This window comes from Pecten maximus, chromosome 9 (genome assembly GCF_902652985.1).
Source record: "Pecten maximus chromosome 9, xPecMax1.1, whole genome shotgun sequence".
NCBI lineage: Eukaryota > Metazoa > Mollusca > Bivalvia > Pectinida > Pectinidae > Pecten > Pecten maximus.
The window spans coordinates 22,161,202-22,182,931 of record NC_047023.1 but is presented as its reverse complement, the minus strand read 5'-3'; the positions used below and the strand labels follow the sequence as shown (position 1 = coordinate 22,182,931).

General features: G+C 34.1%; 2 protein-coding genes across 5 annotated transcripts in view; one reads left to right on the top strand and one right to left on the bottom strand.

Moving 5' to 3' along the window:
* Window positions 1-5,261: 5,261 nt before the first annotated feature.
* LOC117334370 (HCLS1-associated protein X-1-like) lies at window positions 5,262-17,006 on the bottom strand. Of its 2 annotated transcripts, none has more exons than XM_033893959.1 (8): window positions 16,957-17,006; window positions 16,629-16,843; window positions 14,041-14,201; window positions 13,607-13,758; window positions 12,702-12,765; window positions 8,353-8,468; window positions 7,413-7,566; window positions 5,262-6,877 (listed from the first exon to the last, which is right to left on the bottom strand). In XM_033893959.1, the coding sequence occupies exons 2-8, from the start codon at window positions 16,718-16,720 to the stop codon at window positions 6,696-6,698; spliced, it is 921 nt and encodes a 306-aa protein (XP_033749850.1). In that variant the 5' UTR covers window positions 16,721-16,843; window positions 16,957-17,006; the 3' UTR covers window positions 5,262-6,695. The 2 variants fall into 2 exon arrangements, with proteins under 2 accessions (XP_033749850.1, XP_033749851.1); XM_033893960.1 differs by having other exon boundaries at window positions 7,413-7,563.
* A 4,013-nt stretch (window positions 17,007-21,019) lies between these two features.
* The window catches only part of LOC117334369, a 28,411-nt gene continuing 27,700 nt past the window's right edge, over window positions 21,020-21,730 (top strand). Inside the window, exons 1-2 of one of the 3 annotated variants that reach the window (XM_033893955.1) lie at window positions 21,020-21,380; window positions 21,581-21,658. The gene's annotated coding sequence lies outside the window, so the exon portion shown is untranslated. Of the gene's footprint in view, window positions 21,381-21,508; window positions 21,659-21,730 lie in introns of those variants that run through there. The other 2 variants (XM_033893956.1, XM_033893953.1) reach the window with 2 other exon arrangements.

The following is a 21,730-nucleotide window of genomic DNA, read 5'->3' as shown; positions in this document are numbered from 1 at the left end:
GACGATGGCTAGGGCCAAAAATTGTGGAAATCTAATAAAATACAAGAAAGTATGAGTATAACATAGAAAATTGTTGAATCAAAATGATGCTTTGGTAAGCACAACTGCGCGTGTGCTTACAAATCCTACAGTTCAGTTGCTTTGAGATTGATTCAGATTCAGATGCTTTTAATTCTTTGTATTTTCAACAAAGCATAGAGAAGACATTACAAAACAATGCAAAGAAGTGGAAAAAGAACAATAACGATTTCGTAAGAAGTAATTGAATATAAATATATATATTTTTTTAAATGAGAAAGGGAAGTTCAGACAAGAATGAATACGGAAATAAGCAAATATGATCCAACTTACCCATATGTGGCAGAATATTATAAAAATGACAAACAATATTCCCATGGTGAATTTCTCCGACAAACAACTCCCTATTAACCTGTTGATTTTAAACCTTTTTCAGTCCTAACCAGTCCTTTTATAGCCGCATTTCATAAGTGGGTCTCGGGAGCCCCTCCCCCTTTTCACGATCATCACATTGATGGGGAAATCATAGCATTGTTCCTAGAACTAGAAAGTCCACATGTAATTAATCAGATGACAAATGAAAGAAACGAAGAAAGAAATTAGTCTAATTTGTATTGTAATGGCCGAGATTTAGATTGTAATGCTAGGGATTCGTATTGGCAAAAGTGAGATTTATTTGGTAAAACTGGAAATTTTTGTTGTAAACCTTCAGATTTGATTTGTAAAATTCAATATTATTCATACATTGATAGTGCCAAACCTGGAACTTTGGAAATTGGATTTAAATCCAAACTTTGTTGATTTTTATTCAAATTATCATGTTTATGTATAATGTTGGACGCCACTTAATTTATAGTTGAAATGTGTTGATTTTTATCTCAAAAGGATGTTAGATTAAGATTTTTTAATTCATAATGTAAACTTGCGATTTATCTCTTTTACGTGTTCGATAATTTTTTTCTGAGAAGTCCCGAATGATAAAGCGCGTAACTAGGAACATTGGGAGGATATTCCAACACTTAAAACAGGAATACCATTAGTGTACCATCTAATGATAGTGTACGAAAAAAAATCAAATTTCGTTTGTGTCGATAGCGGTGTGACTGAGGCCCGATATTCTGCAGATATAGGGTTCAACGAAAAATAAGTATCTTTCTTGAAAGAAAGCTCAAGCAGCTATGTTGTCCAGAGAAGCGATTTGATGTGATTACATTTCATACAAATACTGACTTTGTCCGAAAATAGATAAAGAATTCACCACTGACTTGACAGTTATGACTGTAAAAGTGAATGAATTTCCCAGTAACTAGGCACTGGAAATAGTACTTGATTTTAATCAAGCGTAAGCGGTTTAGTGTAAGAGGCAATTAAAGGGATTTGATTAAGACAACAATATATATTTACATTCCTAATGTGGTTTGCTGATATGAACATACCAAGTGAAAACAACAAACATATGACCATGAATACACTATGAAAACCGTATGAAAACATTGTCTCTCGTGCTGATTTTCCACACATAACATCAGAAAAATATCAATACGCTTGAAAAATCGTCCTCGTTTCATTTCCGTAAATTATGTTTTCTTTGTAATCTATTTACATAAATTAAATCTAATTTAACACAAATTTTTGTATTCGATGTTATTTCATGTCTCTTTGTTTTAAATAACAAGCAAAAAATAAATAAATAAACTACTGCAAACTGCGGAGCGGAAGGACACGGTAAACGATGGTGCATAGGCGGGATCTCCCGGCTGTTCTAATAATTTGGCGTTTCGTCGTATACATGACAAATTTTTCTTTTTTATAAAATTTCTCGTTTTCTCGATAAATTTAAAAAAAAAAGAAGGTTATATAAATATATGAATTGAATAGATTTTTTTAATTTTCATTGCGGCTATGAATACCAGTAGCTAGCTACATATCCTCCGGGATATGTAGCTATACCAGTAGCTAGCTACATATCCTCCGGGATATGTAGCTAGCTCCTGGTATTCATAGCCGCAAATAAAATTTAAAAGATCTATTCAATCCATATATGTAGGTCACAAGTTAAATGACTAACACAACTTCATTCCCCGTCAGCAAAACAAATTAAATGTGAATTCAGTGTAAATATATTTGTAAATACTACTATTAATTATAACTGTTAAAATATGGACTCAGTGACAACCATCATCACAAGTGTATTGGAAACGTATATCAAATTAAGTTATGAAAGATTCAAAGTAAAATTGATATGATATATACATAACAATAGCAACATTGTTACAATTACAAGATTTGGAATATAAAACACAACGTTTACAACATAAATCACAATGTGTATGAACCAAACGTTTAAAAAGTGCGTCAAACAGCCACCTTATCGACGACAAGTACCATAGACTACAAAAAAAATATGGGTCAAATGGCCACCCTATCGACGACAAATACCAAAGTCTACAAAAGAAAAAAAAGAGAATCAGACTGCCATCCCCTCGACGACAAACAATCTAGCGTACAAACAGTGTGGGTCACATGGCCACGCCGTCGACGACAAATACCGTAGACTACAAAGAATATAGATCAAATGGCCACCTTATCGACGACAAATACCCAACACTGCAAAGAATATGGGTCAAATGACCACCCTATCGACGACAAATACCATAAACTACAAAAATATGGGTCAAATGGCCACCCTATCGACGACAAACAACCTAGCCTACAAACAGTTTTGGGTCAAACCCCCACGCCCTCCTCGACGACAAAACACCCTAGCTTACTGGTATTGGATAACAGAATACACACTTCACATTTAAGTTTAAAGTTGATAAATTGACTGATATTGATTTTGAAATTAATTGCAAATAATTTGAAATGTTTGGAGTTGTTCTGATATGATTGTACACATGTTTCTGTAAGGTCCTAAATTAAATTTGAAGTAAGTTGATTTTTCTTGGATGGATGAAAATAAGATACATTTTGTATGTCTTCTTTTTTATCACCAGCTATAACACAGTCGGGACTCTGTGGACTTTATTGAGTTAGATTAGTTCCATCATTAGTTAGGTATATTTCAACTTATCATGATGAAACATGTATAAAAGAATGATTGAAAGCAAAAACTAGAGCTGCTTATAAAGGCCTGAATTAGGAATGTATCCTATTGAAACTGTAATAACTACTCAAGAATGTATGGTACTTCAAAACAAAAACGTAATTCCCTTTTGTTCAGGGATAATTTGATGTTAATAATCTTTATATGAGAAGGTACACTCCTGTCATAGTTATTGTTAACAATCTGATAAATGATAATAACCAGATAGAGACTTATCTTCATCGAATAATTCAGCTAACAGGAAAAGAAATCTTCAAGCTTCGTTTTCAACTTCAAACCTAATCACAAAGATTACAGAAGTCCATCCGATGGGACGACACATTCCGTATTTATTGTCACTTTCCAATATTGATCATCCAATCGCACTGAACAACACAGTTAAGCAACAGTTAAGCAATGTTATCGCACAAATCACACGTTTATGTGGAGAGAACATTTTTTTGGTGTGTTATAAGATTCCATAGCAGTAACTTGGCAGTTACAAATATTGTATTTTTATCACGCAAATTTGTGAAGCATTTCATATCTCTCTCTATATATATTTACATATATCAAAATTGAAATGATACAGAGGAGGTTTGCAAGTTTCAGTTCACCCTTGGTCATGGGAGGTTAATGTAAAATATCATATTTTATCAGTAATTCTTTGAGAATATTTTTATGAAGCTCTATTCTCGGTATTCTGTACTGTCTACCATGATAATAAAGTCAAATTAAAATAAATGGGTTGGGGAAACGGACTTATATTGACTTGGAATTAGCGAAACGGAGAAAAATAGGGATGAAATTGGCTTTTTTTTTCAGAGAATGCACCCAATGATATGTTCTCCAATGTCCAACTGTATCACATGTAAAATATTAGGGGTTTATACAGCTTCACGTGTAAAATGTTTATTGTTGTGTTGACCGAACCGTTAAAAATGAAAAAATAAAATAAAAATAAAGCAAAAGGCTCATGGGGCTTGTATCGCTCACCTGGTTGGACTTGACCAATTGTCAAAACAATGTTCATGTTCAATTCGTTTAATTGTCAATCTCAAAAAATGCTATAGATGGTTAAAGTGTGGGGATCCCAACTGCTTTGAATAAATAACGAAGTCCAGACTATCTAAGGATCTGAAAGACCTCAAGGATTGTTCTCACAAGATGCATTCATTTTATGACTAGTACCGATTTAAATGGATATTAATGCAAAATCTGTTTTGCTTTCCTCAAGGATGTTTCTCTGACAAAATTAGGTTCAAATCCATTCATGGCTTAATAACTAGTAGCGATTTAAAGGAATTACCTCTATTTCCCATATTGGGCCCAGACCCTTTGGCCCCTCGGGGATCAGAGTCACTACTTATGCAAAATCTGTTCCCCTTCCTATTTCCCTAAAGATGTTTTTGACAAAATTAATTTCAAATCCATTCATAACTTTATAAGAAGTAGCGATTTAAAGGAATTGGCTCTATTTCCCCTATTGGGCCCCTTGGGGGTCAGAGTCATCATTTATTTAAAATCTGTTCTCCTTCCCCCAATGATATTTCTGACCAAATTGGGTTCAAATCCATTCATAACTTTATGACTAGTTGCGATTTAAAGGAATTGCCTCTATTTCCCCTATTGGGCCCCACCCCTTGGGCCCCTTGGGGGTCAGAGTTACCATTAATGCAAAATCTGACCCCTTTTCCATTTCCCCAAAGAATGTTTCTGACTAAATTAATTTCAAATCCATTCATATCTTTATTACTAGTAGCAATTTAAAGGAATTACCTCTATTTCCCCTATTGGGCCCCCCTCCTTTTGTCCTTCGTGCGTCAGAGTGTGTTTTCTGTACAGTGATATCACCCTTGTCTAACAGACCTTGTTTTCTGTACAGTGATATCACCCTTGTCTAACAGACCTTGTTTTCTGTAGAGTGATATCAACCATGTCCAACAGACCTTGTTTTCTGTACAGTGATAGCACCCATGTCTAACAGACCTTGTCTTCTGTAGAGTGATATCACCCATGTCTAACAGACCTTGTCTTCTGTAGAGTAATATCACCCATGTCTAACAGACCTTGTTTTCTGTACAGTGATATCACCCGTGTCTAACAGACCTTGTCTTCTGTACAGTGATATCACCCATGTCTAACAGACGTTGTGGTTTGTAGAGTGATATCACCGGTGTCTAACAAACTTTGTTTTCTTTACAGTGATATCACCATTTCTAACAGACCTTTTTTATGTACAGTGTTATCACCCATGTCCAACAGACCTTGTTTTCTGTACAGTGATATCACCCATGTCCAACAGATATTGTTTTCTGTACAGAGTGATATCACCCGTGTCTAACAGACCTTGTTTTCTGTAGAGTGATATCACCCATGTCTAACAGACCTTGTTTTCTGTAGAGTGATATCACCCTTGTCTAACATACCTTGTTTTCTGTACAGAGTGATATCACCCGTGTCTAACAGACCTTGTTTTCTGTACAGTGATATCACCCTTGTCTAACAGACCTTGTTTTCTGTAGAGTGACATCGCCCATGTCTAAAAGACCTTGTTTTCTGTAGAGTGATATCATCCTTGTCTAACATATCTTGTTTTCTGTACAGAGTGATATCACCCGTGTCTAACAGACCTTGTTTTCTGTACAGTGATATCACCCGTGTCTAACATACCTTGTTTTCTGTACAGTGATATCACCCTTGTCTAAAAGACCTTGTTTTCTGTAGAGTGATATCACCCTTGTCTAACAGACCTTGTTTTCTGTAGAGTAATATCACCCTTGCCTAACAGACCTTGTTTTCTGTAGAGTGATATCACCCTTGTCTAACAGACCTTGTTTTCTGTACAGTGATATCACCCGTGTCTAACATACCTTGTTTTCTGTACAGTGATATCACCCTTGTCTAAAAGACCTTGTTTTCTGTAGAGTGATATCACCCTTGTCTAACAGACCTTGTTTTCTGTAGAGTTATATCGGCCGTGTCTAACAGACCTTGTTTTCTGTACAGTGATATCACCCTTGTCTAACAGACCTTGTTTTCTGTAGAGTGATAACACCCATGTCTAACAGACCTTGTTTTCTGTACAGAATTCTCTACATACATGTATGTATCTATTACATTTATTAAATGTAGTAATTGTAGAAAACCTACAAAAACAAACTCACACTAACAGACAATTATATTACATTATATCTTTTATAAAATTATTTTTCAAACCTCCTTAAAGCACTTCCATCTTAAAAAGATCACCATAAAAGTTAAATAAATCACAGGCAATATATTATTAATGTTCACATGGATTTGCTGCACACAATATCTTGTCTATATAGCTTGACTGAGAGCACACAATGTTGAAGTAAAATGCTCAATAAGTCACAAAATGGAGTTTCATCACTGTGAGAGCATTTCCTCATTAGTAGTTAACAATATCAATGTCTTTCAAAGTCTTCTTTCAGCCACACACAGATCCATGCCTTTCCACTTATGGTTTCAGCCTGCATACACACAATTATTTCATTCCACTTTAGGTTTCAGCCATAAATACAATCGTTTCATTCCACTTTAGGTTTCAGCCATAAATACAATTCTTTCATTCCACTTTAGGTTTCAGCCATTCAAAAAAACGTTTCAGTCTGGCGGTCAATACAGTGTCTTTATCACTATCGTATGGCTGTGGTTGGCTCTTCAGTAGAGAATTTGGCTGTGAAGGTGCTGAATAAGTACTTTGTTCAGTTTTATTACTCCATTTATAGTTAAAGTCTGATAGATCATCTGGAAAAAATATAAAATATATTTAACACAGGGTTGAGATCAGCAAAGCAGAAACAGTCTGAAACCAGATTTTTAGCTTGAAAGACTAATACCTATAAAAACAGACAAACTTTTCTATTAAGTAGCATGTAATTCGTTCAGTTACACAGATATTTGAATACAGTATTTGATATCAACAAGGACACTAATTAAGTGGATAACATATGATAGTAGTCCAGGGCCCAGTTGTTCAAAAGGTTATTAGCTTAATTACTTGATTAATGAAAACTTCATTTCTAATTTGTTGCAAAACCTGTGAGTATATCGTTTTTAAATTTTGCCAGTTGGAGGAGAATTAAGAATTACAGAATTTCATAAAGTTTTGTCAAGTCAGTTCCACCAGAAATTATTATATCAGGGTTTGAAATATGTTGTTAAAATGCGATAGCTTAATCACCTTTTGAACAACTGGGCCCTGATAATCAATAGTCTATATATGTGGCATTCATTCACGCATTATTCTATCGTTAATCAAAATGATGTTTAAATAACTTACTTTCATTCATGTTGGTGAAGTTTTCTATTTTTTCCTGTACACCATTTTTGTCTGTCTTTGTGGTAATAGAATGTGCCTGACTGCCTTGTTTCCGTGTAACTGTAACCTCCTCACCCCCTTGTGAGTCCCTTACTGTTCTTCTCTCCTCAATCTGCTGTAGAAAGTTTGAACAATGATCATGAGTAAGCATTAAATATTAGGTTCGACATAAAAATAACCTCCTCAAGCCCTTTTCAGTCCACAATTCTCTTGTTTTCAAATTACTGTACAAAGTTTCATCAATACGTTGTTTTTTTTTTCAAAACCAACCAATATATACTGATAAAGCCAACACATTCAAGGGAGATCACTGTTACAACTTGTTTCCATTTCATGCATACTTTGTTCAACACATACATGTACATGTAAGATGTCAAGCATGTAATTTTAAAATAGTTTAGGTCTCAAAATCACTATCAGAGAACTAATCTTGTAGACAGCATTACATGTATTTCACCAAATGAATGTAAACCTAATACCTTAAGAGATGTGGAAAAAACACCTGAACCAAACAGGGACAAGGATTTGATTTTACCAGCTTTTATTTATCAAGACATCAGCATGCCACAATTTAGTTCTAGAAATGTTTTTTAAAAGTATAATGCATAAATTTGTATGCATCCCTTTAGGTCAATCTAACTATATAATTCTTCCTGAGGAATGGGAAGCCCATTTTACAATCGAAGAACCATGATTTATCAAGGAAAATAATTCACTAGGTATAAATCATATTAGTACAGAGAGTAAGAAGGAAAACTTGCTAAGCTTGTGCCTTTCCTAAACTTGAAAATGAACTAAGGAGAGTAGATAAACTTGATAAACAACTATCACTTGTCGGGGAACCTCTATTTAACATTAAAGAGAAGTGTTATTTAGATGATGACACTACTATGTTACCTACCCCATTGGGTCCAATCGAAGTGCTTACAGACACACTTCTACCACTGGAGAAGGATCTTATGTGCGGCATTCCGGGATCACCATAGCGACCAGCGTCAGGGGCATTTGGAGCAAGCTCTAATAACAAAAATCATAATTATACAAGAGTTAAATGCCAGGGATTTTTCAACATGGTCCAGGGTTCATTGATTTTGGAATTTCCATGCAACAAAATGTGACATCAGGAAAAACAAGAAATAGTGAAATTCATACAAATTTCTGTTTTTCTTTGATGAATATTGCCTTTAAATTATTTTTGATTTCATTTTGTTATCTATAGCTATTTTTCAAAAGTACCTTAGTATAGGTCTTTGTAGATGAAACTTACTCAATCATTTAAAAGTTACTTCAAAATTGGGAAATTTTCAGTGGCAGTGAAGAAAACCACTCCTAACTGAGGACATTGAAATGGATACACAAAGCATCCATAGTCTGCTTTAATGTAAATATTTTCTGTTTTTATGATAGATCTAGAGTTGAGCATGAAACATTTCCAAACTACATGGGACTATATTGTAACCTGTTTCATAAAAAAAAAAGTTTTTACATCATAAACCAAACGTTTACTCCATCCAACAAGTGCTATCCCTGCTCCAACACCCCCAACCCACACCCCACATATACAATGTATCATGTACACACCATAACTTAATGTGTAGTTGTAAGTGACATCATAAATTTGACATTGGTATAAATGTAACCAAACTACCAGGTTGATATGTGTCACCATGAGATGTTTGGATATACAGAGCAGCGATATAGATAGTATTTGTAGCATGTCGAGATTAAAGGTAAATAATTGATTGAACATGCAATGGTTCCAATATCAGGGTCGTTTCAAATATAGATCTAAACAAAATCAAAGTACTGGAAGTACTGTAAACGAACATTATTGTTTAATGCAAAATCAGTAATCTTCTAAGTTTAAAGTCGATAAATTTACTGATATTGGTTTAGGAATTAATTGCAAATTATTTGAAATGTTTGCAGCTGTTCTGATATGATTGAACACATGCATATTTCTGTAAGGTCCTGATTGAAATTGGAAGTTTATTGATCTATCTTGGATGGATGAAAATAAAATATGTCTTCTTTCTTTCGGGAAGCCATCATCAGTTATAATACAGCCAGGACTCTGTGACCTTATTGATGCCAACTTCTAATATGCACTAAATTTAGGCTAGTTCCATCGTTAGTTTAGCATATTTCAACTTAATATGATGAAACACACATAAAGAACTACTGAAAACCAAAACCAGAGCTGCTAATCAAGGCCCGGATTAGGAATGTATCCTATTGAAACTGTACTCAAGCATGTATGGTACTTCAAAACAAAAAACTTGACTCCTTTTGTTCAGGAATCATTTGATGTTAATAAATCTTTATATGAGAAGATATACTTCTGGTATAATTACAGCATTGTACACAATTTGATAAAGAATAACAACCATATAAAGACTATCTTCATCAAATAATTCAGCAAACAGGAAAAGAAAACTTCAAGCTTCATTTTCAACTTCAAACTGATAAAGGTTACAGTCCATTCGATGGGATGACACATTCCCTATTTATTGTCCCTTTCCAATGTTGACCATCCAATCATAGTGAACCACACACAGTTCAGCAATGTAATTGCACAAATCACATCTTTTATGTGGAGAGAACAGTTTTCGGGGTGTTATAAGATTCCATAACTGTATGCAAATTTGTGAATCATTCCATATCTATATCTATATCTATATATATACCGTTCGTGTATGTATTTACACATATCAAAATTGGAATGACACAGGAGATTTGCAAGTTTAAGTTCACCATCAGTCATGGGAGGTTTACGTAAAATGTTATATTTACCGGGGTAATTAGTAATTTTGATTATATATTTATCAAGCTCTATTCTGTACTTTCTACCAGTGCTTATATTAGAGAATGGACACAATTATATGTTCTCCAATGTCAAAATTAATCATATGTAAAATATTAGGGGTTTATTTGACCGAGACGTATTTAAAATGTTTGTAATCATTCGCCATTCGAGGCCTGATTGCCGTCATATTTGAATTACCAAAATAGACCTGAAAGCAATATTTTAAAAAAGAGAATGATCTGTGACTTGAATATTTCATAAAAATAATTTAATACATCGTTTATTCACTTCATTCAGATCTTCAGACACCACATAATTTGTGAAGTCATATATAGAAATATATGAACCATTTTGTTATTGATTAATACAATGTAGTTCACACAAGTAAGCACTAGATGTAAGCAGTAAGTATATGTACCGCTATCTACTGGCATGACTTTGAGTACAGTAGACTACACTCGCTTTGTGGATATTGACAGGATAACATATATTTACATACTAATTCAATTTTAGAATTGTAACTGAAATCTTGTAACAGCATGGCACAAATAGTCATCTGAACATTTGTTGTATATTGAAAAAATATTTAAGGTAAATATCAACTCATTTGCTTGACTTAAATTTTCAGTTTATCAATTCATCGATTACTCTGTGTTTGAAGTATGGTGTAGTGAGAATTTCAAGTCTTGATTATGACTTGATGAAAATTCTAAATTAACAAATTATTAAAATGAATTTGTTTGAAAAATAACACAAGTTCCACAGCAATATTATATAGAGTATCAATCACAATATATCAGAAGTTATCAAACTACAGATAACAATTAACGACTGAATATCAAATTAAGTGAATATCACAAGTATTTTTGCATTTGTTTTTAGATAATCCGGATTTCCGTCTTTAAAAAAAAAATACCTAGTAGACGTAGTGCATAGTAAACGTAGCCATGTAACAGCTGATTTTAATCAGATATAACTTAACATGAACTTAACACCGTCACAGAAGTTCGTCGCAATCGAAAATTTGGTCGTGAATTCGGTATTTTGCAAATTATTTCAAAATACTTTCAGGTAAAAGAAAACAAAAATTCTCGTAAAAATATCGATTTTGGGTCGACTATCGGCCATTTCGGTAATTCAACTCCAACGACAATCGGGCCGCGATTCGCAAATGAATAATTTATTTAAAATTCGGTCAAATAAACCTCTAATATTTTATATATGATACAATCAGGCATTGCAGAACATATATTTTGGTCAATCCTCTGAAAATAATGCCAATTTATATTATAATTAAGCCCGATTTTTCTTCGTTTCGGTATTTCCAAGTCTGCTTCACGTGTGGTCCGTTTCAGTAAATATTCTCGTCTTTGCCGAAATAAAAACAAGCTATATAATTGTTCATTTTAAACATGACAACAACTGCCAACCACACGTATCCAAAAATGTTATTGTTGATATCATCTGAATATTGCCGTAGTTATCTGTCACTTCGATTGTAAACCCCATGCCAAAGTGAAGGAAGAATCGACCAATCAAATTGGTTTATTTTTGATTTCCGTAAATCTTGCAGTTACCTCCCTTACAACAGTAAATACGTTCCAAGTATCGCCTACAACAAGCAATCCCGTGCACATGATTTATTGGGTCATTTTCGTCAAAGGAAAATGGTATATGGAAATCGATGACAATTTTAACGCTATGACCAGTCACCCTGACCACAAATGCCACCTAATTGTAAGCCTATACATATGTACAGTTCTTTCTCGCAAACACGTACAGTAACTACAGTATAGTATGATACAATGTATCGTCTCGTATGCCGTCATTGATATATTTCTTTCTCTAAATTATAGAAATACACACCTAGTTGATAATGATGTAACATTCTAGAATATATATATTACACATTTAAGTAAATCGCGGACAAATTTGCAGACCTATGCTATAATGTCAGCCGTTTTGGATAGAACACAGAAGAGCAAAACTTTCTAAACATCCGGAGACGAATGCGCCTGCGCAATAGTTGTTTACATAAATATATTGACCTGGACCGGAGTTATTCGCAAAGTTCAGGTTCATTTAGTCTTCTCATTTCGCTAGCGTTATGCATTTCTCAAATCGTATGCATCTTGAAAACACCTACTGAATACATTTCAACCTTTTCGGTAAAACTACTATATAAAACGAAGATGTTTTTGCAAGTAAATTATTTGAAGCGTAAGGCAATGGGGGCAGCCATATTTCATTGGAACAGACAGTAGATGGCGTATTGGTGAATGTGGCTACCATATATGGTTATATTTCTCAGTCCAGTTCTTGATCACAATAACCGAACATTAATGTTCGTTTAAAAATTACTTCATCAACAAATTGAAAGTCAGATATACACTGAACAGTGTTTTCCACAAATGGTTGAAAAACCAGCGCATACTAATACATACCATTGTCATTCTGCTCTGCTGGTCCTGGTAAACCTTGTCTAGGTAGAGAGAAAATACCTCCAAACTGAAATGAAAATTAAACAACCCTAGCTTGTTATACATTATATCTAAGATTGATAAGAGAGTGTATTTACAGAAGATGGATAGAAACAAATACTAAGTCGATCACATGTGAAGAATATTCTTTCAGAAGTTTCTTACATATATTAAACTCACAGTGTGTTTCCAAACCAGACAAAGGGGAGATTAATCTATACATACCACAAGAAAGACAATGAAAAAGCAAATCAAACTTTCAAGACTCAAAGATTCTGTTTGCATTTGTAAAATCCTTAATTGTAGTGACATGATTAAAACCTATCTGGTATAAATTTTCTAGTTAAGTTTAGGCAATGGTTACATTAGAATATGTATAAATACCTAACATATAATTCTTCTTGTAAATACAGCGTTATGCAAACCATACTACTGACTTAATTATCTCACTATTAAGATAATCAATGACACATTCATGGAGGCATCATATTCATGGTGTTTTAGAAGTAAAAAAATCTCTGTATTGTTGCCCTGACAAGCTTGAACAGGTGAGCATGTGTTGATACTGTCCCAGTAGCTTTTGAAGCATAGAAATTACAATGTGGAAACTCTAATGATGGTGTGTTTTAATACAATTTACATGTAAATGAACCTCAAAATATCAACATATACAACATTGGGGCTTGCCTAATTTAATGTATTCATAACACTTCCATAATCAAAAACTTCTTCAAAAACCAGGACAAGGGTATAATCCGGTATATCTAGTACTTTTTGAAATTTTCATTTAACTTTGAATTGTCTGATTCCAGTTATGATGATCTTATCCTATTTTAATGTTTTTTTTGTTTGTTTTTGTCTTGGCTTACAAATGATGGTGGTTGAGGAAAGCCAGGACCCATTCTTCTTTGCCCAATATCAGGTTGAACTCTATCTTGGCGACTGTCTTCTGGAGTGGAATCAGGCTTTTTCAGCATGTCATCTCGTGGATTGGATGGTAGCTGTGGGTTTCTTGGGTATTCTGTATCAAATCAAATAATATCTCATTTCATTGTACATATCTTGAATCTTGATTCATTTAAATTCATGTACTTACATTTAACTAACTTTTATAAATTTCAACAATTTGATAATCATATGGTATCTGTAATTGAAATATGCAGTTATATTAACAACAAACTGCTATATTATTGTCAACCTAATTCAGCAGCTGCAGAGATCTGATGTACTGCAAATTTTTAATTTAAATACTCCCCTGATAATATCATAACTTAATAATTAACTCATAAAGATGTTTACGAACCTGAAGAAAATCCTATTTCTAAACCTTGAAACATATCAGCCATTTCTTGTTGCATCTGTTCCATGTCTCGTTGAAATTGTGAGAATATGTTCCCACCAAAAAAATGTCCAGATCGTATATCACCCCAGGGTACTTCATCTTCATCATCCTCAGTGTCAATGCTGTCAAATGCCAAAAGTGTCAGGTTAATTATCAACCAAGTTTGATTTTTTTCCTTACTTTTGATTCACCATTCTTTGACACATTTTTTTAATATTAAAAGTATTTTTTTTTCCATGATTTCATATGTAATATAATCTGCAGGGCCAGAGGAAACTTGGTCTAACCCCCATACTACCGAATATTATGTACTCATTAATACTACCCAATAATACTATTTCATACTACCCCATACTGCCCCCATGGCCATACATTGTACTGTAGTAGGAACGACCTCTCAGTCGTTACAGACTTTATACCCAGGTTCTAGTCTGGGGTTCCATGTGTAACAGTAATAATGAACAACAATATTAAGTTTCAACAGTTTTATTTTAACATGAAGAACATTAAACATATACAGCCAGGCCCTTACCAGGCCGTCGCTTTGGATAACACGGACAGATATATAAACGGGTTCAGCTACCTGGCTCGGCCCGTGTGACGACACAATGTACGAGACAAGAACGAAACATTATTGACTAGGACATTTACATAGCCACCAACCTGCAAACACGTACACACTACCTGCTAACAGTGACGCCGAGACAGACTCAGCAAAAGCTAACTGCCCGTCTCGGCGTTACAAAATTAGCACCAAATGTAAGAGGAGTGGGAAAATGCACGGCCAGACCGGGGTTCGAACCCAGGACCTCTGAACACTAGCCGGATGCTCTACCGATTGAGCTACCTGGTCGCCGATGATCGGCCGGTCCAGTTCCGCTACAGTACTTCCTTAAATACTGCTCCATATTACCCAACAGATTGCACACAACTCAATACTACCCCATTCTACCTAATTCTATATAGGCGGTTAATGTTTCAAATACCGAATGTACAAGTGAAAGTTCAGGTAATAATATAAGTTAACCATATATTGGGTAGTACAGGGCAGAATGGGCTAATTATTATGGCAAGCCAAAGTGGGAAAAAGTCACTACCGTATTTATGGATATCCATAAATCATTTCGAATATCCATAAATCATCATTATCAATATATCGGAATAGTATTGGGTAATATCTATAGCTGTATATGGGACTACAGTACAGTACAGAGGCCTATATACTAATTTAGTACAGGGTAGCATTTGGTAGTATGGAGTATACCGCATTTGGTAAATCATCACACATATGTTGGTTTGTTAGTGGCAATTCTTTTAGATAATGTTGTATAATGAAATATAAATTAATCACTGGACACACATTTTGAGTGTCAAGGTCACACATGTATTGTCCTATTAAATTTCTGAATATAATTATATTTACCCTAGAATTTTTATATGATACCTGCAGCTGTGACAGTGAGACATTTAAGTTAGGTATACAAAGTTGTGGTATCGATATATAGGCCTATAATATTTAACATAATATAAGTCGTAGTTATACAGTAAGGTAGGTAACTGTAACAACAAATACTAGTGTACCTTGATGATGGAAACATTGCTGCCAGTGGAAAAATTGTTACAATGTTATGAAACATGCATACTTTAAGTGTGTCACTATTTAATAAGTTGTATACATTAAAAGATTTTATGAAATCAATGAAAAAAAAAAAAAAAGAAAAAAAACACACACAAAATAAAATGTTGAAAATAAAACTTTTATTGTGTGATTCCTTTTGAAATTGAAGTTGTTTTAATACATGTATGATATTATGTGTAGTCAGAGACATATATACAGATGTATATATATATGTCTCTGGTGTAGTGTAATAATGTCTGTACAATACATGCTTCCATTTCAATTCAAAAATTATTTTATTATTCCAAATATATACAAATACATGTTCAATATACATACAATCAATAAACATAATTATATTAGAAATTTAAATGTTATTTATGTATATTATTATCATTTGTTAAGTTTTATTTTAAATATTTATATATATGAAATAATAGGATCAGACAACAGGATTACCCTATGTAGTGTAAAGTGCTTGAAACTGACTACGCAAATAAGACCGATTTTCTTACAAAGTACACATTTTTATTTCATGAATCTTTACTAAATCATGTATAATACACATACAATGTGAAAAATTCTTTGATTTTGCAGAAACAACCCTTGAACTTTGCTATGGCGTGCATAAACACGTATGGCGTATAGTGCTTGAAACTGACTACGCAAATAAGACCGATTTTCTTACAAAGTACACATTTGTTTGAAATGAAACTTTATCAGAACCTGTAAAATAGGTATATCAATGAAAAAAACAAGTTATTTTGTGTATATATCGGTTACATTTTGCTATGGCGTGCGAAAAACTCCTATGGCGTATATTTCCCAATGGCGTATTTTAGTGTGGCCCATGCCACTCAGACTAGTCTAATGACTACGTATAACACTACTGTATACATCATCACATAAAGTAGGCCTACTATAGACTTACATAAATGTCCCTTCCCGTGGGTGATGCCCCTCTGGTGGCCGTTGACTGCCCAATCCGAACACTGAACGAAAAAAGTCGTTTATGTCACCCATAACTGTGCTCAGTATGTCTCCGAAATAATATATTGTCTTATGACGCAACTAGAATCTACTGTAACAATATTCCACCCAGATGAAAATTTCGTCAGATCCAGCATACAGGCACAGCTGGGTCAACTAAAATAAGAAAATAATCATTCATAAATCGCAGAGTTAACGTGGATATGATAAGAATAGTTCATGTTATATACCCACGTAACATTACAAGAAATGTCTTAGCTGTGTCTTACTGTCTAACGGTTCTTTGCGATCGAACGCACCTCATTTACGTATCCGGTTCATTCGATTTCGACTCAAGACATCGTTACTGAGTTGTCGATCTTTACACTTACATTTAGAATGTTTAAAAATATTACCCATGTGGTTATTTCCCAACATAGAGTAAAACACAATGTACCAAAACGATATGTTATTACTATCAGGGGTTGACAGTTCGAGTACAAGGGATGTGATCACAAATATTAGTAGATATTATATATTGTTTCCACAAGCCCAGAACATCATCCTAAAGTATCAGCAAGGTTAGATTTATTTTTGTTATGTATGATGAAAACTTGAAACTCGTAGTTTCAGATTAAACTTTATGGCCCCAGGGTACCACGTGTCCCCCTGGGAAGAGCCAAAACTTTGCTATAAATTACATAGGAAGATAACATTTATTTTAGCTTTGCGCAGTGGCGGTACCATATATAGTCAATCTGGAACATTTATTTTATTCCACGGGTAAATAATTGAAACTTTGTTTGAACATATCGACACTGGCTGACCACTTCATCTCCAGAAGAAAATATGATAGAACAAATAATAATGATGATAATAAAACTCTTCATGACATGACCCTGGGTATCCATCATGTGGCTATTGCATTGGTGCGTCATATATGTGGCTACTGGGTACATCATGTGACTATTGGGTACGTCATATAGCTATTGGGTACATTTTTTTCGTTTTCAAAATATTTCATTGTCAACACAACAGGTATAATAACATGGTTTGGTTTTTCTTTACATAGAATATCATAAAGATTTACATACATCATATGGCTATTGCATGGGTGCGTCATGTGGCTACTGGATACATCATATGGCTATTGGACACGTCACATGGCTACTGGGTACATCAAAAGGCTATTGGGTACGTCATATGGCTGTTGTGTACATCAAATGGCTACTGGGTACATCATATGACAACTGGGTACATCATATGGCTAATGGGTACATGATGTGGCTATTGGGTACGTCATATGACTATTGGGTACGTAATATGGCTATTTGGTATGTTATATGGCTACTGGGTACTGGGTACAGCATATTGCTACTGGGTACATCATATGGCTACTGGGTACATCATATGGCTAATGGGTACATCATATGTTTGTTGTATACATCATATGGCTACTGGGTACATCATATGACTAATGGGTACATGATGTGGCTATTGGGTACGTAATATGGCTATTTGGTATGTTATATGGCTACTGGGTACTGGGTACAGCATATTGCTACTGGGTACATCATATGGCTACTGGGTACATCATATGGCTAACGGGTACAATATCACCCTATAATTCATGCATCTAACACAATATCACCCTAGACATTCATACACTCGCCCATTTGTTATGCATGCCTTTATTCGTTGAAAAGCTCGCTACTAAATGCTCGATATTTTAACTAAAGGATTTTATGTTTATTTTTGAGCGCCATTAATTGGGTTTGTACATGGCCAGGATAATTTAATTTGGAACAAAAATAGAAGTGAACTCAATGACCGACCATTAAGAGCGTGTGCTTTTGTTACGGGCTACCGCGAACCTTGGACTCTCCCTGCTCCTACAAATAACCATCCCACACCAATTTCACACTACGCTCCAATGTCTTTTTCATATTGTCCATCAGCTAATGCATATTTCCTCGAACGTTACTTACATCATAATGGGGTCAGTTTATGACTAACTTTGCCGTATATTAAGCATGATGATTTCAATTTACCTGTTGTGATTTTCCATGTATGGATAGTAACGTTCCTGCTTCCTCAACCTATGAAGTTTACATGTCACGCTTAATTCCATATGCAAAGCTTTGAAGACAGTAGGATAATTTTCATAATTAGAGACAGCATTACCATAAAAATCATGCCTCTAGAAAACGGTAATACTATAAAAGAGTTCTGTCGTTTATTTCTCACTTTCGTTACCAATATATCTTCTTATAATATGTGGTAGGTAACATTGGGAACATTCCTTTTTATTAACGGAAATATTTATCAATTAGTTGTTTTGTTTTTATTTATTTATTTAGTATGAATTTCAGAATAAGGCCAATGTATTGAGCTTACTATAAATCCTATGGAGACAAGCCTTGAACTTTTAAGTAGGCAGAGAAAAGTAGTATGTTTAGCTTCTCACGACTGTGTACAAGTAAATATACTTACTATTAATTGAATCGTCACTTCAGGACGAACCCGTGTATTTATTGACATTTGAAGCGAGATAATAGACAAGTACCATAGTTTACTCCGTCGAAGCATGTTTAGCTTGTAAACCATATCTTACATTAAAGGGATTATGAGATTAATTTAACTTTACAGAAAAAAACCTCTTAATTTCGTTTACTGTCTTGAGAAAAACTTAATGTGATGAAATATTGCATTTTAAAAAATATTTGGAACATCGATTTGTTCTATTATGAGATTGAGATTTATCGCTGAAATACTTATGCGGCTTGACCACACCTGGTGGACAAGAGGATAAATATTTGTCTGTGGAAGTCATCGCTCTGTATATTTGTGTTCGGGTTGGATACCATTGACATGTCAAATTATCATTATGATAGTTTAGGCGGTATGCCAAGGACAGACCTTGAGGAACTCCTAAAAACATGAAGAGGGCGAAACTTTATCTGGCGATTATGTAGATTAGTCAGAAAAGCCACGAACATTTTGTTTTTATGTTTCTTCCAGTTATATAACCGTCATCAGGATTTCAGCCATGACAAATTAGTTTTGGCATTTGTCCCCCTAGTTAAGCTAATTGATAATGGTACAACATACGGTTTTATTACTGTAGTAGCATTCATTCACCTCTAAAAATTAGTTCATTTTTTTTATTTTTACAGGATTAAGAAGCGCACGCGATCTAAATTAATGAAGAAGGACAGAGTTTTGTTGTTTTTTTGTTTCGTTTTGTTTTGTTTTGTTTTTGTTTTTTAATTTTATATTTTAATTTTTTTTTGAAAATGCCGTTCATTTAGTATATAACATTAGAACTTTATATACATTTTGTATATCGACACTATCAATATTACTCTATGTGCTAATAAAAATCATCACGGTTTATAATAAAGAATGACTTAACTCGGAATACAGAAAATATCGTTAACGTGATGTCTGAGTGTTATGAATCTTTAAGTCTGGACGAGCTCAATCAGATCTATTTGTCAGGTACATACAATGTACACACTGCAGTAAGTTTCTTTATTCAGGGCAAGTACTTAGGATATGACAGAAGTTACTCTGTCCATATAACTGCTTCACTCTAATCAGCCTCCTGATATAATGTTCTTGGTGTGCTCTGATTCCTGCACCTAAAACTAAACCTCTTATGTGACAATTGATTGCAGAATACCGGACTAATGATTCAAAAATACCACTTTTTGAGTTGTCTTCCAAATTTGCAGAAGAAAAGAACACGGTTACTGTATATTTGGTTAGTCACTTTGACCCTATTTGAAATACATTTATTCACTACATTTCAGATATGTTTTGATATCATGATACTTATTTTAAACCAGGAACACTAATCAGATTTATTTATTCTTATTGACACTATAATGGCACTATATGCGTCCTACCCTATTGTCTAAAGAACACAGCCCTAATAAGTAAAACGATATTAGCTTACCAGAGTCTGTAACTTATTTTACTTACACGTTTAAAGAAATATTGTTTGTACATATATAGGCATTTTGGGTTTTTTTTTTTTTTTTTTTTTTGTTGTTGTTCGAATGACGAACCAAATGTTTTCCTTCTGTATAAAACCTGAAGATATTACATAAGTAAAGCCAGTAAGTCAACACTGAACGGATTTAACACAGTGCGTCGTATCCCTATCTATAAGATCATCACAGATTATTTAACGATTGGCTTTCGTAGTAAATGGCCTACTAAATCAAAGGTTTTTATTGAATTCCCCTCGAGCATTCACTGTGGTGTATTTAAAGACTGACACTTGCTTAACTGTGAATTGGTATTCTGTCTGCATAATAGTTTGAACTTTAACGAACCATACACATTTCTGAGTCAAAAAGAAGAAAATTGACACCAGGCAGTCCACAATGTAGACAGATCTCAAATCTGATTTTATTTTTTACTCATATTTCTTTCCGCCATACAAAAGTATTATACCAAAGTAGTTAACGGTAGAAATCATTTATACGCGTGAATAGATATACATCTCATTATCCTGTAATAAACACTCCTCGACTTTTCAGATGTTGCCTTCACGATATTCACGATATTTGGCACTCATGGAAATATACAAACAAAACAGAATAAGCAGAAGCAAGCGACGAAAGGAGATTAAAACTGACACGTTCTCGTTAAACAATCTGTTGTGAACATCCTGAGATGTCGTGTAGCAGGAGCGAGAATAAATGTAAGTATATTTCTATATTAAATAGGGTATACTAACAGTACTTCTAACACCTATGCTGTTGATTAAATATCCCGCCCACACAGGTATCTGTGCGTTAAATGTGTATTCTAGAGTTGCCACCAAAGGAAGCAGACAGGTAGAAAGTTATCTGGTGATAAAAACAAATGCAGGCTCGATATCAGTGGTCAATTTTATTTCAGTGCAAACAGGGAAATGGTTCTGGCGTGAAAAAAAATGTCAAAGAGAGAAATGAAGTAGTGTAACCATCCACGCTTCAGGTGAGTAACTTTATTAAGCGAGTATGATTGGTAACAATAACATCCATTGTGTCATGTCTATATCCATTGTTT